This window comes from Stegastes partitus, unplaced genomic scaffold (genome assembly GCF_000690725.1).
Source record: "Stegastes partitus isolate 25-593 unplaced genomic scaffold, Stegastes_partitus-1.0.2 Scaffold691, whole genome shotgun sequence".
Taxonomy (NCBI): Eukaryota; Metazoa; Chordata; class Actinopteri; family Pomacentridae; genus Stegastes; species Stegastes partitus.
This window is the reverse complement of record NW_007578422.1, coordinates 29254-57220: the sequence shown is the minus strand read 5'-3', so window position 1 is coordinate 57220 and position 27967 is coordinate 29254. Positions and strand designations below refer to the sequence as shown.

Below are 27967 nucleotides of genomic sequence, written 5' to 3'. Positions count from 1 at the left end.
TGGAGCATCGCTGCATGAAGTCAGACTGACTCTCGTCCACTTTGTCCTCCAGTTGTTAGACAGAGACGAGTTCCGGTGCATCACAAAGATCAAGACGATAGGAAGCACCTACATGGCAGCTTCAGGACTGACGCCGGAAAGCAACACCAACGGATACAGCAGCCGCAAGGTGGGCTCCAGTAACTTCATTTATGGGTGTTCATTTAGTTTTAACACATTGATCAGGACTGCTGGGGATTCTGAGCAGCAAGCGTTTGGTTTCCTGCATTCTGGTGAATTCTTATGCACCAGTTTTTACCTTTTTTGTGTCAATTTATGGTGGAAATGTCTTAATTATGGCAAGAAAAACACTCATTTCAAGCACAATTCAGAATATATTAGAATATAATGCAGTAATCCGATGAAAATTACTCTCCTTTAGATCAGTTTTTATCAGTTATTATCCCTGCTGTCCTCTTTGGTGTCTTTTGCACCATTTCACCTCAATAACAAATTAATTCATATTCTTACGTATCGTTGCTGTTTTTTGAATCCAACCTGTTGCTGTATACGTTGATGATATTATCTGTGAATCCCTGTCCGTCCCCAGCTGGAGCACCAGTCCCTGATGGAACACTGGCAGCACCTCGCCGCTCTCGCCGACTTCGCCTTGGCCATGAAAGTCACCCTGAACAACCTCAACAAGCAGTCCTTCAACAACTTCATGCTGCGGATCGGTCAGTGTGTGCGTCTGCCAGCGTCTGTCTGCGAGTTTAAACTAGTTTTTAATCAAATTTAATTTCAGGTCTGAACAAAGGAGGAGTTCTGGCCGGAGTGATCGGAGCTCGTAAACCTCACTACGACATCTGGGGCAACACGGTGAACGTGGCCAGCAGGATGGAGTCGACCGGCGTGATGGGAAACATCCAGGTTACACAGTCACCGCTGCTTCCTGCTCATTTCAAACCTCTCAGGCTCAAACTGCCACATTCATCGATCCACTTCACTGCATGAGCTGTTTTTAGGGACATCCAGATTAAGTATTTTCCTTGATAATACACATTATTGTAGATCAGCTGTAGTACCTGGTTGCGCCACCAGGTGGAGCCTCTTACTGTTCAAACCTGTAGAGGAAGCAGAGAGCATTGTGGGAGTTAAACCCAGTAAAGGAGCACTGTAGCAGAGACTTTAGTAAGTTTACTGATGTCAGGTCGGCAAAAAAAGTGCTCAATTATGTCGGCTTTAAGCACGATAGCAGCTCTACAACTCAAAGAAACACATACATGCTAGCTTTGCAGCTGGATTTAACATTTCCATGTGAAAACAGCGTGTTGGGGAGAAGTGTTTGCTCTTGAAATTCTCGTAATTTAATCGTAGCAACTGGAGTTGTCTTGAAGTTAGATGTAAGGAAAGTAATAAGTCCCAAACCGATGTCAAAAACATGTCAGGGGTTTATTGTTTAGACTTTATGTGGATGTTGGTATCGTGTCTGTTTTTGCGCTTTAACTGTTGCGTCCCGCTGCGCCCCCAGGTGGTGGAGGACTGCTGCAACATCCTGAAGGAGTACGGCTTCCGCTTCATCCGACGAGGGCCCATATTCGTCAAGGGCAAAGGGGAGCTGCTCACCTTCTTCATGAAGGGCAAAGACAAACCCAGTAGAAGCGCCGACCCGGTGACCACTGCCCTCCCGCACCAAGTTGGGGAGCTTTCGTGACAATTTTTTCTTCTTTTTCAAAATGTCAATGCCGCACAGGTAGACTAAGCAGGAAGTCAGTTTTGCTCCGTTTCTCACGTGTGAGGTGCGATCGAAAAGTTCAAAGACTGTAAACGTTAAAAACTCTCCATCCCCGCCGAAAACTTTTCCTGGCGTGGTGACGCTCTGCTCCAAGTGCTCCTGGTTCAAGCAGCTGATTCTGAGGGGATCAGAACTGGGTTTGTTTTTCATATGGCGTAATCCACAGTAGAACTCTGGTCACCTGAGCCGTAACAGTTATTGTTGCTCATGCATGACCATCGGCAGTCCCAGAACTTTTTGATCACACCTCATATACAGTTTATTGACGTAGATCTTTTTTATAGATAATTTAAGGATTATGGAAGTAGACCAACACAACAGTGTACTGTACGACTATCATGACTTTTGCAGCAGCGAAATAACATTTAAGAACAGAAACTTATTTTGTAAAGTTGTATATAATTCAAGAGTATGTCACAGAGCTCCTGCATTAAAGACTTTATCATTTTTGATTCAATGAGATGTGAAAAAAATAAGTGCAGCCGATGGAAACTGTTGATTTTTTTTGCCAACATATTTGAGGAAGTGAACGCTGAAAGAGAACCTACAGATAAAGGTGATGCACTCAAGTAAACGGACCAAAGTACAGCCCTGTGTTTAGTGATGCAGATTTAAAACAAATTCGTCCTGGACCGGCTGCAAAGCAAATCCAGCTTCAGAGCAAAGGTGCAAAATTAATCTCCAAAAAGTCCCAAATTTCCACCCGGGGTTCTGCAGCTGACGGTTGTCGTCAAAGTGCTGCAGCTGCAATCAGAAGGAGATCATTTGACCTGCGTGGGAGGTGTGCCAGGAAATAGCCTTTACCAGTGAACAAACAGGCAGAGAGCATGTCTTTTGGAACAACGTTCTGCACTGATGAATCAAACATAGAGCTGTTTGTCCACAGAAACACGTTTGGCAGGTTTTCAGGAGAAGACGCTCACAGCAGCTGTGAAACGTGGTGGTGGAAAATGTTCAGGACTCGCACGGGATTTATTCTGTCAGACAGAGCTTGAAGATATTGTCTAATATGTTTACCATCTTTTTCTGTATCAATGAGGATCAAATGTTTGACAGAAACGCCAACAGTTTCTGGGGCTGTACCAATTTTTTCGCTTGACTATTTATGTGAAATACAAGCTTTGAACAGACATAAATTATCCTCCCAGTTGTTCTACCTTGAGCTCAGGTTTGTAAAATAATGTAGTTTAATCACTTTGTATTGATATTGTTTTAATAAAACATATTTGCACTATACCTTGGAGATTATTTTGTCATTTTATTTTTGATTTTGACAGTTGCTCTCAAATTAAATCCCTAAATTTAGCATGAGTGTGAATGAAAAGCATAAAAATGTATAAATATAAAAAAAAAAAACATGTTTATTGAAAGTTTTAAAGTTCATCCAACGTTTGTTTGTTTGTTTATTCCACCATAGCAGAATGTTAATGTACAAACAATTGTGATCATAGTAAAGGTCATTTAGTTTCATTCATAATTTAGTAATCTGGTAATCTGCACTAATCAGTGATCTAATTAACTGAATTATCTTAAAATAACACTGATGATAATGTTGATTTTTACACTTTTAAAAAATTATTGGAATGAATTAAAGATCATATTAAATTGATAAATACTTGTGTGTCTACACTGGAGATCATTCTTGTGTCACCACTCGTTAGGCAATTTATTAGCGTATATAACACTGTATTATATACGCTAATAAATTACCTAACTAGCTTCAAAAGAAAGGTAAGTCTTAAAAAATATACACGGAAAACCCAACGAAGACCAAAAGTAAAAGTACTTATTGTGCAGAACAGCATATTTCACAATAGTGTATGTAACTGGATTATAATTATCACTTGAAGGTGATTTAACTAGTTTATATAATTTATTGAAAGATTAATAAAGTTTTAATCTAATCTATATTAGTTCATTATCATTTATATGATGATGATATGGTAATTTTATGGATAGTCATGACGCTAACTTGCTGTACTGTTATTGTTGAGGGCAGCTATGATGCTAACTAACACCTCTGTTATTGTTGTGGGTAGCTATGATGCTAACTAACACCTCTGTTATTGTTGTGGGTAGCTGTGACGCTAACTAACGCCTCTGTTATTGTTGAGGGTAGCTATGATGCTAACTAACGCCTCTGTTATTGTAATGAGTAGGTGTGATGCTAACTAACTCCTCAGTTATATTAGTGGGTAATTATGATGCTAACTTCCTCATTTGTTGAGGAACATTATGATGCTAACTCTTCTGTTATTTTTGTGGGTATTTATGATGCTAACTTCTCTGTTGTTATTAGAGTAAATTAGATTAGATTAGATAGAACTTTATTGATCCCTTTGGTAGGGTACCTCGGGGAAATTGTAGAATTATTATTTGTAGTTAAGATGCGAACTAATTCCACTGTTGTTTTTATGATTAATTATGATGCTAACTAGCGCATTTGTTGGGGGTTAATTATCATGCTAACTCTTTTGTTATTTTTGTGGGTAAACATGATGCTAACTAACTCTGTTATTTTTGTGGGTAATTATAATTCTAACTAATTCCTCTTACATTTGTGGGTAGTTCTGATGCTAACTAGCTCCTCTGTTATGGTTGTGGGTAGTTCTGATGCTAACTAGCTCCTCTGGTATTGCTGTGGGTAGTTCTGATGCTAACTAGCTCCTCTGCACCGCCCTGGATTATAATTCTACCCGGAAGCTTGCTAGTGTAGGAATTTCCTGTTACGTCAGGACGTCGGGCCTCCATTAGAGCTGCAGCCGTTTTCAGAGAAACAACAACAAAACGGTCAGACTGACGGAGCTCCGCCGTGACAGTCCGCTCCAAACCTGGAAACGCAACCTTCATTTCCCACCCGGAGCTCCGCCGGCTTCTAACCACGGCCGCTCTCGGTGAGGAAACTCTGGCCTCCGCTTCCTCCTCCTCCGACTCGGACACCGGCGGAGCGTCGCCGCCCCCGCGGAAGAAGCACCGAGCCTCGGCGGCGGAGGGAGCAGGAGAGCCCGGGGCTTCAGCAGTCGTAACAGGCCTGTCCGGAGTTGTCCTAGGACTTGCTACTCACTCTCAAGCCACCTCCGCCATCCACTTCAACCGAAGCGTCGTCAACAACCTCAGCGGCAGCATGCAGGCAAACGGGGCAGGACAGGGACAGGAATCCTCGGAGCTCTCCTGCCTGAACAGCGCACAAAACGGGGAGTCATCGTCGGCCGGGGGAGCGCACTCCAACGGGCTCCTCTCCAGCACGGACAACGGCAACAGCGTCGGCACCAGCAACGGCTCCACCACCGGGACGTCCTCGGCCGCCTCCACGGCCTCGGGCTCGGAGGTGGGCTCGCTGAAGAAGAAGAAGCGACTATCGCAGGCGGAGGAGGATGTCATACGATTAATAGGACAACATCTCCACGGACTGGGGCTCAAGTAAGTTTATTCGGCGTGTCAGTCGGGGAAAAACTTGTAAAGGTGTCTAACGTTAGCGCCGAACGAGAGGGCAGGCGTCGATGTCGGCGTTTATTTGTGCGAAACTGCGGAAAAGCAGCCGGTAAAGGCGCTATCAGTGCGGCTGACAGACACAAACATGGGGGGATGGGGTAGTTAGTTAGCCTCGGCTCGGCAGTTGGTGGAAAGAAGGGGTCCATCTTGCACAATAACAGTTAGCCGGGAAGCTAGCAGCGTTAGCCTGCGTTCAAGTGTTGAGTCCTGGTCGTTAAAATGCGCTCAGACACGAAATCATAACATTCTGCTTTTCAGCACCGCGACGTGAAAACGCGTTTTATTCCCGTGAATGCGACGCCAACGATGTGTCCATTAAACAAGTGAATAAAAGGCATTACATCATCTGATTAGCTGACACCAGGATCACTTGTTTGGATCTGAAAAAAAAAACAAAAAACAAAAACAACGTCCTGTTGATGGAGAAACTCGATTCTAAATCAAATATTGTCGAGTTTGCTTGTTATTGTTTGTTTATTTAATTGTGCGGTTTAAGGGGCTGTTGCGCAAAAAAAAAAAAATAGCTGAGAAAATGTGAGGTTGTTGTGGTGGTTTTCTTTATTTTCCAGCTTCACTGCAACACATTTACATTTTTAAAGCATTAATAAGCCTGTAATGCTGATTAACGGTGTAATAACTGTGTTTCTGAGTGCATTCCCTGAGCTGTCACCTGTTTCATTAAATTATTTCATACAGATATCATTGTGTTATTAGGATTATCTCCTATAACACATGATAAACCCTCTTTTTTTTTTTTTTGTGCCCCTTGTGCCAGAGCACAGTGTCACCAGTCAGCCATAAAAACACTGAGGGGCCATGCATTTATTTAAAGACAGCTGGTAGTCAATACCGTGGGCGACATTTGTTCCTGAATTGAGCAGAATCGGACGGTTTCATGGCGGCTGAGGAATGCGCTCCTCACCAGCTGTTTCAGATGGAAAACGCTGTGTTTGAATCTAATTATAGCGTGGTGGGGTTTTTAGGGAAATATATGTGCAGTCATCATCCCCAGAGAGGCTCATCTGTGGCGCCCAGCTGAGGAAGTGTAGCTGCCATTATTATAAGGTATTATAAAAGGGGTTGGTGGGGGGGGGGGGGGTACATGGCATTGGCTGGTATGAAACAGAGCCCCCACATTTCAGCTGGGGAAATGCAAGAGAAATCAGTGTAAGAGGCTCAACACAGAGCTGCTGCGCCACTCCATTGATACCTGAGAATGATGTCATCATGCTGAAGGTGTAAGCTGCCGCCCCCCCCTCGTCCTACCCCCCCTTTCATCCCCAACTCACTTTCATTATCTGGCTCACACACATGCGTGTCGGCTGGCGGCGTGTCCGAGTGTGTTTGGCGTAGATGGTGGCGTTTGGACAGATGGTTGTGGATCGTGGTCGACAGGCTGCAGCGGAGGCTCCATTCATGACTCCCAGCCTCCTACTACATCTGATCAATACGCACAAAAAAAACTGTTCAGGTTATTTCTTCCACTTTGCACGTTATTTTTTTGCTGAATGTAACACGTGTGAGCTCCTGGAAACCCTGAATGCCCCCATTATTATTGACAGGTATTGCAAATTAAGTCCCAATATTAGCGTAACGGTTGATTTTCCACATTTTTTTTTCACCTGGAAATAAATCTAAACATAAACATGATGATTTAATGTCTTTTTGCTGCCGTCTGTCCCAAACAAACTTGTTGTTTTTATATGTAGAATACACGATTCGATGGCTGGGAATCTCTATAGCACCACAATACTTAATCTATTACTAGCTATGATAATTCACTCACTTATTACCGTTCCTTATTCTAATTTTAGATTCTTCAGACACAGTTTTTGGCACCTAACACGTCCCACAACATAAAAAAACTCATATAAATTATATATAAGAACGTGCAGCTCGATTTAAAATGCTGTGCCATGATTTTTTTATAGCGATTCGTTGAATGTTTTGCAAAATTCGTTTTAAAAAAACTGTCAAAAACCCACACTGACTTATGCAGGCTTTTCAAAACAACATGCACTTATATCAATTGTACCTTATGTGTAATTATAGCGGCACATATCAGCCACCAGAAGCTGCATTGGCAAAATGTTGAGTGTTATCTTGTGACACATATTGTCAAAACACTGCAGCTCCCGCGATGTGGATACTACACGAGACCGTACTGCGATGATGTTTGGATTAATTAATTAAATTCAGTTGTAGGACTGTTTGTCTGACTATGGATCAGAAGATTTTAAATCCAACTCAGTGCTTTAGTTTAGGTCTTTTTAAACAATTTCCCCTTGGTGATCGATAAAGTATTTCTGATTCTGAATTGGCGACAGCTCAGTTTGTAAAAGCTCGAGCAAAACATCCGACCCAGAGTTTAAACAGTCGCGTGAATGGTTTTACAAATTCATGCCGTTCTCCAGGGCTGTTGATTAGTTTGTATTGTTCACTTGATTCATTGATTAGTAGGAAAAAGGTGAAAATGTTGTTGAGTGTTTCCTCAAATGTCTCGTTTTGTTCAAAGATGTTCAGCTTGCTGTCACAGAGGAGGAAAGAAACCAGAAAATATTCACATTTAAGAAGCTGAAATCAGAGAAATGATGCTTTTTTTTTGCTCTTAAAGAAGAATTTAGACTGACCAATCAATCAAAACAGATAGGATTAGCTGAATAGTCGACAGTTAATCAATCAGCAGCTCCACTGTTCTCCTGCTTTAATCTGGCTTTTGATGAGCGACTGTGTAACTGAACATTATATCGCTAATCAAATCCTGATATCTGTCAGAAAAGTCACGATTATATCTTTTTCCTCAATTCCTTCTGCACAAATGACGTTGCCCATTAAAGCTGCGTAATATAATCATGCTGTTTATTTATATAAAAGCCCGACTAGGGGGAAGAGAAGTCGGAATAAACTAATATTTTATGTGCACAATCGCAGAAAATCCAACAAGAATACGGCACATTAACTCAACACATCCTCCTACAACTTTTTTTTTTGCTACTTGACACAAAAAACTTGCTCGGTTTTTATTTTCCATGACTAACGTACCAGAGAAATATCTAAATATTTAGAAGGACAGGCGGTTTGTTGACGTACAGGCTCCACATGTTCACAGCAAAAACACGGAGAAGGAACATTTATTGGCAAAAAGGAATCAGTCGTTTGAGTGTAGAAATCAGCAGCATTTTTCATTGTTTTTGTATTTTTTTAAATATATTTTTACATTTTTGATGAGGTAATCTGGTGAAACTTGTTTTCTTTTCATATTGCGATAAACAAAATAGACAAATGATCACAGAGTTTGTTTTGTTGCTCTGTGCAGCACATGATCGTTATAAAATAAGAAATATATTCAACCTGCCTTCTCCCCAATAACGTTGCTCGCACGTTAATTTTACTCATCGCTCGCTCACCTATCAGCTGAGCTTCAAACTACGACATCGTCCTACGTGTCACAAGCGGTCAGTGAAGAGAAGCTGAATAATCTGCCCAGAAATGTCATTTCACGTAATCGTGTGCTCACTGAGGACGGGCTTCAAGTCGATCGATGAAAAGCCGCCTCACCTCCTCTCCTTTCTTAATTCTCCTTTATGTCTCATGCAGGGAGGAAAAATAACGAGTGTTTTCATTGTCAAATAATTTCTTGATGACTTGAGAAGCTGTTTGATCTATAAAATGTTGATAAGTGTTTCCCAAAGATGACAAATGTCTCGTTTTGTCCAAAGATTTTTAGTTTACAGTCACAGAGGAGGAAAGAAACCAGAAAATATTCACTTTTAAGAAGCTGCAATCAGAGAATTTGGGCTTATTTTTCTTTAAAAGCAATTAATCGATTATCAAAGCAGTTGGAGATTAATTCAGTTGTTGACAAATAATCAATAAATCATCATAATACTCAATCACAGTGAATATTAAATATTAAACTGAAGCCTGGCTTTAAAAAATGATATTGCAAATCAAATCTCAATTAGATCTTTTGACAAATGTCTTGTTTTGTCCACAACCCAGAAAATATTCAGTTTGCTGTCACAAAGATGGAAAGAAACCAGAAAATATTCACATTTAAGACGCTGCAATTACAGAATTTGGGCTTTTTTTCTTTTAAATTACTTAATCGAGGCTCAAAACAGTTGGAGACGAATAATCAATAAATCGTTTGTTGTCTCATGTGGTAATACTCAGTCACAGTTAATAATGAGCTGAAGCCTGGCTTTAATAAAATGATATTACAAATCAAATCTGGTAGAAAAATCACAATTAGATGGATGTTTAGTTTGTCCACAACCCAGGAAATGTTCAGTTTACTGTCACAGAGGAGCAAAGAGACCAGAAAATATTCACATTTAAGATGCTGTTCTCTTAAAAAAACAGTTTGTTTTTCTTATACGCAAACTGGTTCATTGATTATTTGAATAGCTGACCATTGATTTATTAGTTGACATGTAAGTGATTAAGTCTTGGTCATTGAAAGGTGGATAATTAACCCAGAAATGTGGCTCTAACGGACTCAGCATAAGTATCACCTCTGTGCTCGGTTCCTTCCTCTCCTGCTGTTGTCGTCTCAAGTCTTGAGTCTTTGCTTCTAACTTTGCTTCCCGTCTGTGTGTCTGCAGTCAGACGGTGGACCTGCTGATGCAGGAGTCGGGCTGCAGGCTGGAACACCCGTCGGCCACCAAGTTCCGCAACCATGTGATGGAGGGAGAGTGGGACAAGGTGGGTAACCAAAGATCTGATAGACAGCCGCCACACGTTAGCATCAGAGCGTCACTCTGTTAAACACTGCAAGTCAGACTCAACTAAACCAAAACATTACTGAAGAGGAATGACGAGTCAGTTTACATGAAACTGTTTATTCTGATGTTTGGTTTAATTTGAGATGGATTATATTTGTAGAAGGTCTTTGTATAACTTAGACGGATACAAACAAACTTACTTATTATTATTTTACCTGCCACTTAAGATTTAAATTAGTCGCGTAAATTAGTATTTTATATTTGTATTTTTTAACAAATGTGATAATATGTTTGTATATAAATGTATAATTACTGTAGTCTTAATATTTGCTAGTCAGGTAAACTAGTAGAACAAATAAAATTGCAGGGAAAAAACTTTATTAAATGTAAATTAGCAAAATATGTTTCTATATGAAATAATATTGTTGAGTGTGAAATTTAAAATAAGTCAGTTAAATTATTATTATTATTGTATAATAAATCTTGCTGTAGGGTGTTAGTCGATAAACTGGCAGAATAAATAAAGTTGCAGGTTTTTAACTTTAATAAATATAAATTAGCAAAATAGAAAATGGCAAATTTATATGATAAATAATATTGTAGATGCTTCATCTTCACATTTAAATTATTTAAGAAATATTGTTGTTGGAAGTAAACCTTCAAATTTAAATAAGTCTGGTAAATATCTAATATAATAAAAGTCTATTAAATATATTAATTATTACTGTAACTACTAAATCTTAATTTCACATTATTCGCTTTACATCAGCTGTTTTTATGGTGTTTTTCTGCGTCTGAATCACCGGTTCTGCCTGCAGAACGGCTTTCATTCCGACATTTCAGAGCCGAATCTTATTAACAACGAGACTTCTGGAATAATGATCCTGCATCAGAACCGAAGGCTGGAAAATGAATCATAAACACTTGAATGTAGGAAGCAGATCTGAACTCTCCGCTGGCCGACGGTCGTGTGTTTTAACCCCTAAAGCCTCGTCTACCTGCAGAACAGTGGAAGCAGTTTGTGTTTGTTTCTGTAACCGTTGACATGATCAGTGTGTGTTTTTTTTCTGTCCATGCACGGAAACTGCTGAGCTGACATTTCTCTGCCTGTCTGCCTTTGTTTCGTTCCAGGCTGAGAATGATCTCAACGAGCTGAGAGCACTGATGCATTCTCCCAACGCCATTGTGGTAAGCTTCCCTGTGCGCCGACCTGAGCCAGCCAGCGGGTTCGCAGGCACCGCTGGAGGTTCTAGAACGGTGCCGCCGTAGCACCGGTTCCTGCTGCGGAGCGTTAGAAATGTTCTAGACGAGGCCTCGGAAAAGGAACAAAAAAAGACACCGTGTTAGATTTGGGGAATGTTGTTTTAAGCAAATTTGCCAGCGTGATTTAAACTAATGGACCCGAAGGAGCTGATATTTGATTTATCGATTTGATTTGTAGTATTTCTGTTTTAAGGTGCAGCACAGAAATAGCAAAGATACGTGAAGCAGCTGCTCTCATTTATGAATACTGTCCACCGGGGAGCTTTAGATTCACTTTAGAATAACACATTTAGGACATATTACTGATGCAGTTGATTTAATAGTAACTTTTATCGAGTAATTACTGCAAAAGCAGAACACAATTATTGGAAATTAATCCAGATTTTGGCTGTGATTTAGTGTGATGTTGACATTTAAAATACTTTGCTCATGAAAACCAGCAGATATCAGTAAAATCGCTTTGGCTAAATCAGATTGATTAATCAAGTTGCTGCACTGCAGTAACTGATGGAGACTAGAGGCTTCTCTGTGCACAGTCAGGTCGGTAGCTTCTAGTGCAGCCTGCATGTGAGGCGTTCAGGGAGCATCGGTACATTATAGTGTCTTTACATCAGCAGGTGTTCGGCCAGTGAGACCTTTTGGGTTCAGTTTAATTTATATTAAGATACACGAATTTATATTCTAGGAGATGCTCTGAATTCAGCTGAAGATTATTTAAAGTGTTGTTTTGATGCAGATCTTTACATCAGTAGGGATGTGCTGCAGCTTTAATGTTTGCTTAAATGAGCAATTGCAAAAAATATATATTTTATAAAATTCTCTCCATTCACAGTGGAGTAAGTGATGGAGACTAGAGGCTTCTCTGTGCACAGCCAGGTAGTTAGCTTCTAGTGCAGCCTGCATGGGAGACGTTTAGGAAACAGAGAACTGATAAGTTATCGTGTCTACAGCTGTTTAAGGTGCAGTTTAATTTATATTTGTCTCTGAAATCAGATAACGATAATTTCAAGTCTTAATTTGAAGCAAGATTTGCACATTAGCATGAATGTAGCACCTCTTTAAACGTGAAAGTGCAAAAATTCTAATCTGTCCCTAAAATTCTTGATAATCATGAGCTCAGGATCGATTAAAATCAACGATATTATCATTTATGCTGCACTCTGGGAGAGTTCGTCTTGTATTTCTTATTAATTCAAACTGATTAAAGTCCTCATGCTGCATGCTAACTGCTAAGATATTATCCACTGGAGGTTAGCTTGAGAGCGCATATTTTACATTTTGGAAATGGGACTCGGCTAAGGCTAATTAGCCCCAGCTAGCATGCCAATTAGCATAAAAAATTAGCTCCAGAAATGCTCCCCGGTGTCTCAGTCTGCTCTGTGTCAGAAGTCAGTCTCGCTGCCGTTACCAGTCGAGTTGATCTTCATCTGTCGTAGCGCCGGGTTCAGACCGTCGTCCTCAACACGACTCCTAGCGCCGCTCCGGTCTGCAGCTGCACTTATATCACAGGCCAAGCCGGAGAGTCTTTATTTGTGGACTGGTGTGGGAGGATGTTGTGCTGAGTCTATGTGCAGCCGGTATAACTGCACCAGTTGTCGGGGCCGCGCTGCATACCTGAGATAGGACGGAGACACTCAATACCGCAAATGTCACCGGTGACCTGCAGCGATTGGAAAACACTTGCCAGCAGCCATCAGCGTGAAAGAATACGAGGCTGACATTTTACCGCACGCCTCGTAAACGTCGCTTGTCGCGATGGGATGTGATAGTATGTCATAGTTACAAGACGCTGCGACTGTTTCGCTTTAAAACTGTGGCACAACTATCAGATAGCGTTTTATTTCTGTGATGTTGCAGTGCACCCGAACCCTCTGAACTCCAAACACTTTCTCTGCTTCATTTGTCACCGTTGGCTCGTTCTTTTTTTTTATACTGCAACATAAAGTCCTGCAGCTCAGTGGAAACTAAACAACCCAGAAGGAGGAGAGAAAACTCAGAGATGTCGTCTGTGCAGTACGACGCAGTTAGAATGCCAGAAACCATCAAAAAATAAAAGTTGAATTGATTTGATGTTTTTATTTTACAAAAATTGAAATCAACATTTTCCAAGTGTCCACATGTTTTACCAACATGTAGAAAGATGTTCCACCATCAGATGTAGAAAGATGTTCCACCGTCATGTAGAAAGATGTTCCACCATCACCTGTAGAAAGATGTTCCACCATCAGCTGGATGTATCTCCAACAACTGGCTCCTCTGTTCTCTGGTTCTGATCCATGCTGCATTTATTTATTGATCCAGTCGGTTTTATTTTCCTCTCCGTCTCTCTGAGGAAACACTGGCTGCAGTTCAACCTGAATTTTTGTCACGTGACTGTTGGTCAAAGCTGAGTCAAATGTGTCGAGAATTCTTTCTGATTTTTTTCTAGCTTTTTATAGAATACGGTGCAAACACTTTATTTTTGTAATTATTTAATTTTATTAATGAAATTTTGCAGTTTTAAGCTTGGTGTCGGTACATTTTTAGGGTTAGTTTGAGGAATGCTGAAAATCTGATGATTGTTTTTGTTTTACAGAATTATTTTTAAATTTTACGTCTGATTCAAGTATTTGTTTTTGAAGAGTCTTTTAAGATTTAAATGAAATGTTGTGATTTTTAACAGATTTTGTTGTTTTTCTAGACAGACTCGCACACGATGAGTTAAAAGACTGTCGGAAAAGTTGGAAATCTGACAAGTTTTGCTGTTTTTACAGTTTCCTCCTCTGATAAATGGTGTAATGTCGTCTGTTTTTTTAAGACAACATTCCTTTTAAGAACATTTTGGAGTTCAGAGGGTTAAAAATGTGCTACTTCTCTGTCCTTCTATATCAACAGTCGTGCTGTTTGGTGGTTGAAATCAGATTTGAATGCTTCTAACACACCTCCTCTGTTCCTTCTCCTCAGCGCATGAAGTTCCTGCTGCTGCAGCAGAAGTACCTCGAGTACCTGGAGGACGGCAAAGTCCTGGAGGCTCTGCAGGTCCTCCGGGGAGAGCTGACGCCGCTCAAGTACAACACAGATCGCATCCACGTCCTCAGCGGGTACCGTTTGATGCTGCATCTGTCTCATCGCAGTCATCGCACAATGTTCACGCTGCCTACACAAACACACACCTACAAACAAGCCGCGCAGCCCTCACAAAGCTCTGCAGTCACTAATGATGCAGCTTCCACCGCCGGTCACGAGCCAGCTTTAAAAGTGAGCCGCTCGTGCCAAATTCTACCCTTGTGTTATAGGAATATTATGTGCTGTTAAATGAGGGAATATTAAATTGCTGAGCTTCGTAACGGAGGCTGGTTAGAATGTATTGGTGTAACACAGAGTCAGCTTCATCCAATATGAAAATAATACGTGATAAATGCTCCCAGGGTTAATGTTTAAGCTCTAATCTTGTCTGTAATGTCACGCAGCTGCTGTTGATCGAGTTAAATTGCAGGTTAAGAGGCCTCTTGAGTTTATCTGGAACAGAGGGTTTACTCACGGGAGTATTGACGGTGGTCATGAGGCTTTTAAAAACAAGCTTCAGTATTTGCCCTTGACTTTATCGTGGCGGCTGGGACGACCTTTAGCTTGTTGATCGTTTGTTTACCCGTTTTTTTCCTTTGACATACAGTAGAAGGTGGAATTCCTCTCATGTTTCCCTTTAATCAATTAGCGTGAATCGATCAGTCAACACCACCGACGAGCCTGTTTACCTGAGCGGGCCGTCACTCTAGCGGCGCATTGATCCGTCGCGTCTATTTGGTCGATCAATCAGCTGTATGTAAATGCGTCCTTGAGCGTGTCGCTGCCGGCAGCCAGTAAACAGCTTCGTCACCGTGGGGTCAACAGAAGACCGACTCCTTCTCTGCACTTCTTTCCGTTAAATGTACGAATCCTCGCTTTTCTGTAAAACCAGGAACAACGTTCTTACTGAGTCGGACTGAGTAGTCATGTAGTCGCATCAACAAAACTGAACCAAGGCACCTTTCTCGCTCACTTTGCTCCACGTTTTCACATCTATTTGAAGCTATAATGTCCATAAAAAGTCTGTAACAGATCAGATTAATGAGATTCACCAATAATGAGTGTCATTTAGGGCTTAAAGTTTGTTGCTTCCAGCTGTTTAGGACTGTTTCCTCTGAGTTTATCACATGTCTGCATCATATGAGAGAGAAGATACACACATTTACTCACACTTCAGATGTTTTAGTTGATTAGAGATGTGTTATGTATATATATCACTGGATGTTCTCTAGAAAGCAGTGAGGAGCAATAACATAATAATGACCCATATCTGAATGACAGATTGCCCTCACTTGTCTGAATAGGGCTCCATTCCCACAGACTCCCACTGTGTTAATCACTGCTTTGAACTCCTGCTGACCTCTTGGTAATGTCTTGGCAGCATGCACAGCTTTTTTTTGTTGTCTTTTATGAGGTGTTCCTGCTGCATTAACTGCGTTCTCGCGTCTCGCAGGTACCTCATGTGCAGCCACGCCGAGGACCTCCGGGCCAAGGCCGAGTGGGAGGGGAAGGGCACGGCCTCGCGCTGCCGGCTGCTGGACAAACTGCAGAGTGAGGAGACACGCCCACACACTGACCGTGCACACCTTTCTCCACACACTCATTCCACGCGCAGGGCTGAACTTGTGTCCCTGCCGCTCTCCCCTGCAGCGTACCTGCCGCCCTCCGTGATGCTGCCGCCCCGCCGGCTGCACACTCTGCTGCGCCAGGCGGTGGAGCTGCAGAGGGACCGCTGCCTTTACCACAACACCAAGCTGGACAGTAACCTGGACTCGGTGTCCCTCCTCCTCGACCACGTCTGCAGCAGGTCGGTGTCGACGCGTCGTCTGACCTCTTGTTGCTGTGAAACTTGGATGTTGAGCTGCTGAAAGGCTCAAACTGTGTCTCTGACATTAGGGATAGACCGACTGTGGCAGATGTTTGGCATTTTTCTGATTATCAGTGTCGTGATTTTGCTGACTAGTTGGTCTCACAAACGTCTCTCAAGCAGCAAAACCTGAAGCCATTGCCACAATGCAGGAAATTCTCTTCTCCCACAGTGGCTAAGGCTACGCTAACGGCTAGCAGCTAAGTTAGCAAGCAGCCTTGAGGCAATAATTAATAATAAGATCTGGACCTTAGGGGGGAATGTTAACAAACTAGAGAAGAGACAAATTGATCTCTATCAATCCTAATTTAATCACTACTATTCCTGTTTGTGGGTTTGTGTCTCGTTCGCATCATTGTGTGCTCGATTTGTCTTGTTTTATGTCTTTATCGTGCCGTTGTGTGTCTTGTTTTTGTCGTTTTGTGTTGATTTGTGTCTCATTTTTCTTTTGTGTTTTGTTCGTGTCATTGTACGTCTCGTCTTTGTCAGGTCGTGTCTCGTTTTAGACGTTTCATATCTCGCTTGTGCATTGTGTGCCCTTTTTGTGTTGTTTTGTATGCCGCCTGTGTTGTTTTGTGAGTCATTTGTCTCGTTTTGTGTGTTGTTTGTGTCTTTATTGGGGTGTTTTGTTTCTTGTTTTTGTCGGTTTGTGTCTCACTTGTGTTGTATTGTGTTGATTTGTGTCTCATTTTTCTTTTGTGTTTAGTTTGTGTCGTCATCTTTGTCAGGTTGTGTCTCGTTTGTGTCGTTTCGTATCTCGTTTGTTTCATTTCCGGTCTTGTTTTGCTGATATAGTGTCTTGCTCGTATTGTTATTTTTCTTCTTGTTTGTGTTGATTTCTGTTTAGATTTAGTGTTTTGTCGGTTAAATGAAACACAAAGCACGAAATTAGCTTCTCTCGCAGAGGCTAAGGCTACACTAACGGCTAAGTTAGCAGGCAGCCACATATTAACCTGAAACAGAGTCTGGAAAACAGTAACTAATAATGCTTTAAGATCTGCACCTTACAGGGGAATAAAAGTGACAGAACAGAGAAATATTAAGAAACTAGAGAAGAGACAAACTGAACAATCTCAGCTGATCCTGGTGTGATCCGTGCTATTCCTGTTTGTTGGTTTGTGTCTCATTTTTTGTCATGTTGTGGCTTCGCTTGTGTCCTTTTGTGCCTCATTTTCTCTTGTGTCTCATTCGTATCATTGTGTGCCCTTTTTGTGTTATTTTGTGACTCGTTTGTGTCGTTTTGTGTCTCGTTTTTCTGCTGCTTCTCGTTCGGGGTGTTTCGTCCCCTCTGTGTGTTTGTCGTGTCTCGTTTTTCTGTCGTGTCTTGTTCAGTTATTGTAGTTATGAATGGCAGGTTCTCTTCTCTCACATGCTGTTAGAAATTTACATTTAATGTACCTTGGTTTCAAAAACAGGTTATCAGGCTTTGGTGATTACCAATAATCAGCATCGGTATCAACCCTGAAAAGCGGTCGATCACTACTTTATATGTTACAGCAGCTAGATACAGGACAAGAACTACAAAAGTACAATAAAGCTAAGAATAAAGATATAATAAAAACACATGTGGATGGATATATACAGGCTACAACATTATGGAAAACCAGTGTACCGAACGTTTCTGTTGCTGCAGTCAAAGACCAGCGTTATGTTCTTCATTAGGAGTCTTAACTCTTTTATGTTTCGCCCTCAGCATTGCACTTGCTCTCCTTCCTTTATCTCGCAGCTTCATAATCTGTTTACTGTCCTCTCCTTCCCCCTGTATTGCACATTAGATCCCACTGTTCCTGCAGAGTTCTGAGATGCAGCTGATATTTTCTTCTTGTGTGTCCGTGTTGCAGGAAGCAGTTCCCCTGTTACACCCAGCAGATCCTGACAGAGCACTGCAACGAGGTGTGGTTCTGCAAATTCTCAAACGACGGCACCAAACTGGCCACCGGCTCCAAAGACACTACGGTCATAATCTGGCAAGTGGATCCGGTGAGTGTGAAATAAACAAACACATGTGGTTTAGTTCACAGCCGCAGGAATGTGGCGGTCATGTCGCGGTGACCTGTTTGTGCACATTTTATACGGTTTTAGCTCTTTGAAGCAGAGACACTGTCGACCAAAATGCAAACATGCTTTCGTTCTTTAGCTCACGCATTTATTAATTAGAATAAATACGGAAGTCGTCAGTTTGTCCTTATGGTTTCGTCGCCTCGTTCTGTCAGCGCTGCCTGTTTTTAGAGCGCAGGACTCTAACAATAAATTCACAGAAGTCTATTTCCCTCCAGGTTCTTTTATTTGGGCTCAGACTTGAGTCTTTTTGAATTTGTCGCCCCTCAAACATGGACTGAAGAAAACTGATTTGTCACACAGACTAGACTCGGTTTACCTTTGGAGGTGCCTGGAATGGCCTTGAATTTTTCACTCATCCATTTTAATATTCCTAAAACGACGCCTGCGAACACGCAGCACGTTGACGATGCACACGTGGACCAAGAGCCTGGTTGTTCAGCTGCAGAAAGTAGAATTAAACCGCCGCTGCAGAGAGAACGAGGTCAGCAGCACCTGGAATTTATCAGCTCTGTGGAATTAATGTTGAATTTATTGCTGGGAGTCGAGGCTGAAGGCTTTGTTTTCTTCTGGAAAATCGTCAGGTGATAAAAAAAAAAGTCAGAAAACAGCACAGAATGAGTGTTTGAACCATCCAGACAAAGCATTAGCAACTTTACACAAGTCTTAAAGTCTCCAGTAGTGGGAACAGTAGGAGTAAAATAGGAACATGTTTTCTGAAGTGGATTGATGTTTGAAAGTCCTGCTTAAGTTCAATATTTACTGTCAGCTTTACCACTCGAAGCACCGTCAAAAGTGCGACCGTCTCTCAAGAATATTAGCAGCATCAAGACAAAACCAGTCACATGACGGTTCAAACTTTGGGTCAGACACACTGCATAGCATATCTTTAATTGCAGCCTTTGCAAATTTGCAAATTCTATTGTTTTAAGTCATAATTTCAAGTTCAGTGATTAGTTTGCACGATTATAATGTCGTATGAAAAGGACCAAATGCAAGTAAAAAATCTGGACAGAAAATATTAAGGTTAAATTGACTAAAAATTTTGCTTTATTAATCTCACAACAGGGAAATGTGCAGCGCTACAGCAACAAAAGAGACGATGCTCAACTGTAGGGAGCATCCGTAGAAAAATATAAAAAATAAACATCAGTGTAGGTTCTTCAATTCAGATGTCGCACAGATTCTTCCATGAGTAGAAATACTTAAACAGATGCATGCGTTTCTTTTCATATGACAGAAAATCTGCTCCGATGTGCTACAGATGGTCACATTAAATTAAATCCAGATCAACACACGGGGCGTCCCTGGATGTTTTTAGAAGGCTGTGACTTTTCTGCTTCTACAAGATACAGCAGCCAGTAACAGATTGAACCGTAGCAGCGTGGCAGTGATTATTCCTGAGTCCAGCTCAGGATATCTGGAGAACTGAGAGCGACCCGCTGCGTTTGGAGAGCTCGTGTAAATCAAACCGCCTCCGAAGTCTGGCAGCAGCTTCTCCAATTAAAGCTAATGACGAATTATGACGGCGCAGATTCTCCGTTGGTTCTGGGCTTGTTTTCCCGGCACACGTGCAGCCGCTGCGACGGTCCACTGGCCGCAGATTTTGGGCTGCAGATGCCCACAGAGGGGTTCATGTGGGCGGATGACGAAGGGCACATCATGCGTCGCCTCACGGACGCGCAGAAAGCATGACTTGGCCTTTAGCGTGCATGAAGCCTGAATGTTATGTAACGTCTCGCAAACCAATTTGCACTTATTTGACTATGTGAGGTTCTTCTATCGGCACAGAAAAGGGCCGAGGCCTCAGCGGGTAAAGACAGCCGGCAGCTTAAACATCTCACATCTAAACTGTTATATCAATATCAGTTGCAGTGTTTATTTTTTCTTTAGATTGTGCAGTGTGACATGGGTAACATTTCAACTGCAGCATCTTAATTACATGTGCAAAATACTTCACCTTCATGTCCCACATCGTCAGTGTAGCGTGCACTTTGTCAGTTTTATTTTCATCTCATCTTTCAGTGCAATATTCGTGATCGTGTGTTATTACAGAATCACGTTTATTTCATTTGATCCCTTTCAAAGTCTTAGAAATTCAAGCAGAAGAAAAAGAAGATAAACATGAGTAGAAAATATAAAAATAAACATAGTGCAAAGGAAATTAAAAATATGTAAGTATACGGTGTACTAAATAATAATAGGGTTATAATGGTGTTATTAAGTGTCAGCTTAAGAAGTGAATATTATTTTACTGCTGGCAGATGCAGAATAATAAGGTTCTGATATTTTCAGCTGAGATTTGGTTAGTTTTTCTGACAGATCCTTTAGTTTTTTATTTATTTTTTGATAAATTGGTGATTGTCTTTGTGTAAACACTGCCTGCAGTTCAGCTGAATAGATTTTTGTCATGTGTTGATCACAGCTGCAGGAAAATATCGGCTGTGATAATCAGCCATGCCGATAGTCGGTGTATCCCCGGTTTTGTCTCGTCCTAAAGCGTCTCTTCGTCCTTGTCTCGAGCAGGAGAGCCACCAGGTGAAGCTGCTGCGAACCCTGGAGGGTCACGCCTACGGGGTCTCCTACCTGGCCTGGAGCCCCGACGACACCTACCTGATCGCCTGCGGACCCGACGACTGCTCCGAGCTCTGGCTCTGGAACGTCCAGGTAATGTTTTTCATAAAAAATCTAATCCCACGCCGCCCCTTTAAACGGCAGCGACCCCATCCAGCAGATCGATGACGCCTAAGACGTGTCGTTCGACTCCAGTAAACAAGCGCAGAAGCAAAACAAAGCCTATGGCCTCCATAGATCGGTGTACTCAGTGACCTCTCCTCCTCGTCCTCCCCTCCCCTCGCTCCTCTGTTGTCCTTCCCTCCCCCACTCTTACTTAATGTTTCTTCTCCCTTCCCCCATTTCTCTCCTCCTCCTCCTCCTCCTCTTGTTTTTTTCCACCGTGCCCGTCGTTCTCCTCCTGACCAGACGGGGGAGCTGCGCACCAAGATGTCCCAGTCCCACGAAGACAGTCTGACCAGCGTGGCCTGGAACCCCGACGGCAAGCGCTTCGTCACCGGGGGACAGAGAGGACAGTTTTATCAGTGTGTGAGTGCATCCAGGGGTTTATTTTTCACTTTTCGTGTGCAACATCACATTTTCTCCAAATACTAGAATATGTGCATATTTATCTGCTGACAGACAAATCTGTGCAACACGAACACTTTATCAGTATTTCTACTCATGCAGTAACACTGATATGTGCAAAACTGGTAGTTTCTGTGCAAATATAATACATCTTTATCTGTATTTCTACAATAATAAACTTTATTTGTGTAGCACTTTTCAAAACACGTTGCAAAGTGCAAGTTTAAAGGCAGGAAAAACAGATTTATATAAAAACCAGTGCATTGTAGGAACAGTAGGAAGATATAATGAATAAAATGAAGACAAAATTAAAGTCATGTGAAGTCAGGACGGGCTCTCTGGTTTCATGAGTCTGTGCAGTAACCCTTATTTTTCTACTAATATCTCCGAAATGCAAAATTCTCCCACTGGGGGATTAAAAAATGCTCATCTCGATACCAGTGCGGGTCATTTTAATCCCAGGAGCTGCAGTAAAAACCAGCCAAGGATCAGTTCTGGACTAAAGAAGCTGCTCTTTGCTTCTTCTGCTTCTACGATTTCCTTATTTTAATTTATTTTTTTGTAGCTCTGGAGAATTAAGTGTCGCTCCTATGTTCAATCTTTGCTTCGAAAGCGTGAGTTTGGGTGCGTGCACAGCAGCTGTTCAACATCTGCTCGAGCCAAAAGATAATCATCTCCTTGAGATTATTGATTTTCCAGCCGTGAACCCGATGAACTCGATGTGTTGTTGTTTGGGAGGATGATGATGAATGTGCACTTTGTGACCGAGCAGGTCTCCCGTGTGGACGACAGCGCTCCTAAGACGACGGTCGTCTGTAGGTGAACGCTGCCACCTTGTGTTTCCATTAACGAGAGCTGATTGATGTCTCTTGTCTTCAGGACCTGGACGGTAACTTGTTAGACTCCTGGGAGGGCGTCAGAGTCCAGTGCCTGTGGTGCCTGAGCGACGGCAGGACAGTTCTGGCCTCGGACACCCACCAGCGCATCCGGGGCTACAACTTCGAGGACCTTACGGACAGAAACATGTGCGTGTATTTGTTTTATTGTTGTCGTTACTGAACAGGACAGGAGCTCGTGTCATTTAAAACCATTTGGTAGCACAAGAAAACGACCAGCTCCTGCATTAACGAGTGTGCTGTTGTATTAAACATGGCGGTGACTAACGCTTGTGTCCTTGTGTCCTCCAGAGTCCAGGAGGACCATCCTATCATGTCTTTTACTGTTTCAAAGAACGGAAGATTAGCTTTGTTAAATGTAGCAACTCAGGTAAGACCTTCCCCGCTGCCGGTGGTGTCAGTTCATTCCCTCCGCCGCTTCGTTCTGCCGCTTCAGGATTCACAGGCGCTTCTTCCTCTGTGACCTTTTCGCAGGGCGTGCACCTGTGGGACCTCCAGGACCGGGTGCTGGTGAGGAAGTACCAAGGTGTGACCCAGGGCTTCTACACCATCCACTCCTGCTTCGGAGGACACAACGAAGACTTCATCGCCAGCGGCAGCGAAGGTACTGTCAGAGCAGTCAGCGGCTCGACTGTCGGTTCTGCGTTCAGTAGGACACGCTGTCCGGTGTGTTTGGAGTCATTCTGCTTCTGGAGAACTGACTCGTTTGAACAAAGCTTGACGTAAATCTGGATTTGATCGACAGTGAGAGCCTGATTTATTCTTCTGTGCTGAACACTCAGCTCTACAGAAATAAAACAAGATGCAACGACTGAGTGTCGTTGTTACACAGCACAAAGAAAACACTTCTGGAAAACAGAATATAATGTGTAATGAGCTGAGATTAAGTCTGACCTGATCGTGATGCAAACACAAGAACCAGTGGAGTATTTTCTGTCGGACTTTCTGTCGTGTTTGTTTGGAGAATTCGTCGACAGATGTGTGATTTTCGAGGCCTGTGTTAATTATTTTTATTAAAAAACACCGCTATCTGTTGATCACAGACCAGTGAGCTGCTGGTTCTGGATGATCTGACTCGTCGGTCGCTGTTTACACTCAACGTTTTGTCCATCTGACTGAACAAAGTGCAGAAACATCAGTTAGTTTGGATGCGAGTGGTCGCTTTCTAATCTTTCTCTGTCTTTGTTTTGCCGTTTTGTGGTACTTTGAGTAATTTTGTGCGTCTTTCTGGTTGTTTTGTGTCTCGTTTGTGGCCTGTTTTTGCGTTTCTTCGTGTTATTTTGTGTCTCTTGCTGTTTGTTTTAAGTGATTTCGTGCCGTTTTGCTGCTGTTTTATCTGTTAAATAATGACGTTAAAGCCAACAGTGTGCATCAGGTTGTACCAGCTCAAAGTTGTGACAGCGTGGGGGTGAGGGGTGGTGTGAGAGGGTGAAATAATGGATTAATCCTGCTGATGTGGAGCTTTACTCTCTATGAACCAGAGACTGTCCAACCAGTCAGAGTCCGGTTTAAGAGAGCAGATCGACCAAACTGTTTGACAATAATAACTGATAAACAAAAATACAGTCAACAGGAAAACTAGAACACCGTGTGACCAGAACTCCGTCTTGTCCAGTACTTCCTGCTTCAATCTAAACATTCTTTCTTCCGCCTGTCCTCAGACCACAAAGTGTACATCTGGCACCGGCGTGGAGAGCTGCCCATCGCCGAGCTCACCGGACACACCCGCACCGTGAACTGCGTGAGCTGGAACCCGGCCATCCCGGGCCTCATGGCGTCCGCCTCCGACGACGGCACGGTCCGGGTCTGGGGCCCGGCGCCGTTCCTCGACTCACAAGAGGCCGACGGACTGAACGGTAACCAGCAAGGACAGCAGCCGTCTGTGTGCTGTCATTAAGTGTTTAAAAACCTCTATAATAATAATAATAACTTTATTTATAGAACAGCTTTTTAAAAACAGAAAAAATTAGAAATTAAACGGAAGGTCAGTCCGAACAGAAGGAAAAAGACCAGAGAGAAAGAGCCAAACCTGGTGAAAGATTTACAAAATGTACCAACACAACAACAGGAAACAGAACAATAAAAGAACCACAAATGCCTTCTTTAAGTCAGGAAGAAGTGGAATTAACAAAAGAAAAGAAGGTCAAAGGGTTGTTTTAGTGACTTTTTAAAAGTTTTTTTAAAGACAAACTGCTGGTGTTTTTTTGTTTGTGTTTGTTGGTTTAGAGCAGGGATCTCCAGCTCCGGTCCTCGTGAGCGACTGTCCTGCAGGTTTTAGATGTTTCTGCCACACCTGTGTCTCATGTGTGTGGCTTTTTCAGAGTTTTGTGTAGCTTTTGACCAGGGTGTTGTGGATCTCTTTTTGTGTGTGCGGTGTGTTTTGGTAACGTCTGAAACCTGCAGGACGGTAGCTCACGAGGACTGGAGGTGGAGCTCCCTGGTTTAGAGGGAGCTCTACTTGTAGCGTCGTATTTACATGTCTCGTGTTTCTCCTCCTCAGAAAACTGCAGTAACATGGACAGTTGATGGTCACTAACGGAGCAGATGACGTCTCTCTTTAACAACAATCCAAGAATCCCACAATAAGACGAAAACTCCAACGGGCAAACACAATCCGACACCAAGCAAGCGAAGAATCACCACCAGAGGCCACCAACGCAAAAAAAAACCCAACGAGAAACACACAAGTGAGAAGAATTTGTCTCCTGACTGGCAGAACGGTGGAGGCGACGACGGACCCCGAGAAGAGTCACGACCTCGACCCGGCGGCCCGGGAACCCTCCGAGCCCGGCGGGAGGCGACTCTTCCAACCGACCCTTCTTCCTCCATTTTCCGCCGCTCGGTCAGCAGCCACGTTTCCCAGGAAGCCTCCGGACAGCCGGCTCCTCATCGGACTACACCTGTCCTGTCTCACCTGTATAGTGTCTCCATTGGACTCGGGCGGGGTGTTGCCGGGGGAGGATATAGCAACTCTTCTGTATGTATGTGTTCCTCTGCCCCCGTCCTCCTCTTTCTCGCTATATTCTTCGCATCTTTTGGGACAAAAAAAAAAAAACAAGGCTGAAAATCCTCCGTTAATAAAACACTGACCGACCAGCTGACAAAGAGAAAAAACAAAAGAGAAAAAAAAAGAGGCTATGCTAAATGTTTTTTATGATTAGTCATAGCGTTTCGTTTCAGAGGTGAACCTTAGCTCGAGTAGTGCCCGTGGAAAGCTTTAGCGTGAAGATTCCACTTTGTTTTCTCAGCATTAGGAAGGAAGAAAAAAAAAAACACAAACAAACTTTTTATTCCTTAATTTAAAACTTCTAACAAGGACAGTCGCTGTAACGAGGCCCCGCCCCCCTCCGACGAGCTAGCCAACCGCACAACTCCATCACATCCGCCCGGAGGAGGACGGAGCGACCCGCGGGTCACATATCAGCCGACTCGGAGGTGTTCCTCGAGAGACACGCTTCGAGACGTGGAAGAAGTTCAAGTGCGACTTAAAGGTGCACGACCGCTGTCCCTCCCTAGTGTGACTGAGTGATGGTGAGCTGTGCATGACGTCACTGGGTGCAGATCTAATCGGCGCGTGTTTGTTTTATTTCTTTTTGTACGTGTGTTCAATTCGCACCAGCAGAATATTCTCGCCCTGCCTCCCTCCTCCCTCCCTCCCTACATCCCCTCCACGCTCCTGATCCCAGAGTCAAAATTGTAAAGAGGATTTTAAACCGATTCTGAGTTATCCAAAGCCCCATAGGGACCTCTATCTGTGGAACAAAGAATACTTGAGAGCCATTTTGTAGAAGAAGAAGAAAAAAAAAGTGTTTTTTTTAATCCGGGGCTTTAATTTTTACTTTTTTTTTTTTGGTTCCCCCTCCTCCTCCTCCTCCCTTTCCTCCTCCTTCATGTGGCATTCAAACGGCACTGATGTTATTGGATCTAGCAATGTTGAGCGATTCAGGAAGAAAAAAAAAAGGAAGCTGTCGTGTGTCGTTTAGCAAAAAAAGAAAAAAAAGGTCAATTCCATACGAGAAGGTGATTGTAAAGCGGAGAACCCACGCTGCTGTAATCCCCCCAAAAACACACACAAACTGCCTTCCTGTTCATACAGTTGCACACGAACCCTGAGTATGTATGAAAGCTCCACTCCCTCCACGCCCTCCACTCCCGCCGCTCTCTCTCTCTTGCACATAAACCCACGACAGAGGCTGCATTGGCAAAGACAGGAGACTGCAGCAGGATCTGGCTCTGCCTCTATGCACCCAAACGCAGTGACTGATCTAAAAGTCTATAAAGAAAGAAAAAAAAAAACGGAGAATTTGGCGTAAACACCCCTCTTTGCTCTCCAGCCAAGTTACCCGGTGGTCAGTCGCCATCCAGAGCTTTCTTCCTCCCGTTTTCAGGGTATGTAATGACTCTTTGCTACAGTAAAATGTTTAAAAACAGTGCTTTTCTGTCTGTTTTTATTGAACTTCTTTTGTTACTTAATTTTTGTTTTGTTCGCATTATTATATCTTATTTTTTTTTTTGTCTTTTTTTTTTTTTTTTTTTTTTTGGTTGTTCTCTATTTCCTGTATGATCATATTAAAATATAACCAGACATTTGGAGTCCTAATTTTTATTTTGTAACCTAACTTTTTCTTTTCATCCTTTGGTTTGTGTTTTTATTTTATTTTATTTATTTTTTTAACCTCACCACTGCTTTTCACAAACGAATATGCACAGTAACACCCAGGCCGACAGGAAGAGTCTTAGGAAGTGTGTTACCTACAATCAAATCAGGTTCGGACTATCCACCCCTCGCCTTTAACGAGTTCCCTCCATGAACTTTGACCCGACATCTCCCGGCGGCACACAGGTGTGGTGTTTTCTCTAGGTTCTGTTCGTCACCATCTGGTATCTCGTAAACCTTTTTTTTTTTTTTTTATCCTTTCAAACTCCACTCCTGAGAATGGACTCCTCTTCCACGCCACACATCATTTCAGAAGACCCGAAAACAACAACAACAACAAAAAAGAAAGAAACCATGGATCACCTGCTGGTGGCACAAAAAAAACAAAACGCTTTGTCTGTATGCAACCTGGTGTCTACTCTGTTCTTCTGTCTGGAGGGAGTTGTTTCTGATTTAACTATGTCTTACTTCTCAGAGGTGATGCTGGTGGTGGTGGTGGTGGTGGTGGGTCGGGACCGGGTCGGGACTGGGTGGGGAATAATAAGGGCTTACTGTAGCATCTCTAAGTTCCTTGGGCTCGGGCGGGACAAAAAAAAAAAAAAAAGATGTGTGGGGGATTTTCTTTTGCGTTCAATGTGTTATTTACAAAAAACAAACAAAAAAAAGTGATTGTACTGTTTTGTATTGTTGTGTAGGAAAAGTGTTATGTATGCATATTTTCAATAAAGCATTCAGGGTTTTGAAAAAAACAAAACAAACAAACAAAAAAAAAAGAACACAGGAGTGTGGTGGTGCCGGACATCTCTCCCGCCCTGCTCACGTCCAGGTCCACCCCCTCCCAGTCACTGCATGTGTCCAGGCCTCCGCTGCAGAGCCGGGCCGGGCTTCTGTCAGAACTGTGTTCGGCGGGTTCGTTTCTAAATGTCTTGTTTAGGGCTAGAGCACCCGGGAGGAGGAGGAGGAGGTGGAGGAGGAGGAGGCCGTCTCTGATGCCAACATTAGCAGTAATAAGAACTATTGCCAATAAAGTCGAGTTATTTTAAGTAA

General features: G+C 42.7%; 2 protein-coding genes across 2 annotated transcripts in view; both read left to right on the top strand.

Moving 5' to 3' along the window:
- LOC103363799 (adenylate cyclase type 3-like) overlaps positions 1–2033 on the top strand; it is a 17374-nt gene extending 15341 nt beyond the window's left edge. The window contains exons 15-18 of the mRNA XM_008290699.1: positions 53–169; positions 590–716; positions 785–909; positions 1511–2033. Coding sequence (XP_008288921.1) covers positions 53–169; positions 590–716; positions 785–909; positions 1511–1693 — 552 coding nt within the window. The 3' untranslated portion in view covers positions 1694–2033. The remainder of the gene's footprint in view (positions 1–52; positions 170–589; positions 717–784; positions 910–1510) is intronic.
- Positions 2034–4466: 2433 nt separating this feature from the next.
- Positions 4467–27967, top strand: LOC103363787 (WD repeat-containing protein 26). The gene is made up of 14 exons (XM_008290685.1): positions 4467–5194; positions 9874–9973; positions 11125–11181; positions 14200–14336; positions 15755–15852; positions 15952–16108; positions 18010–18148; positions 20753–20893; positions 21209–21328; positions 22247–22392; positions 22555–22633; positions 22738–22867; positions 23925–24119; positions 24764–27967. The coding sequence occupies exons 1-14, from the start codon at positions 4899–4901 to the stop codon at positions 24787–24789; spliced, it is 1821 nt and encodes a 606-aa protein (XP_008288907.1). The 5' UTR covers positions 4467–4898; the 3' UTR covers positions 24790–27967.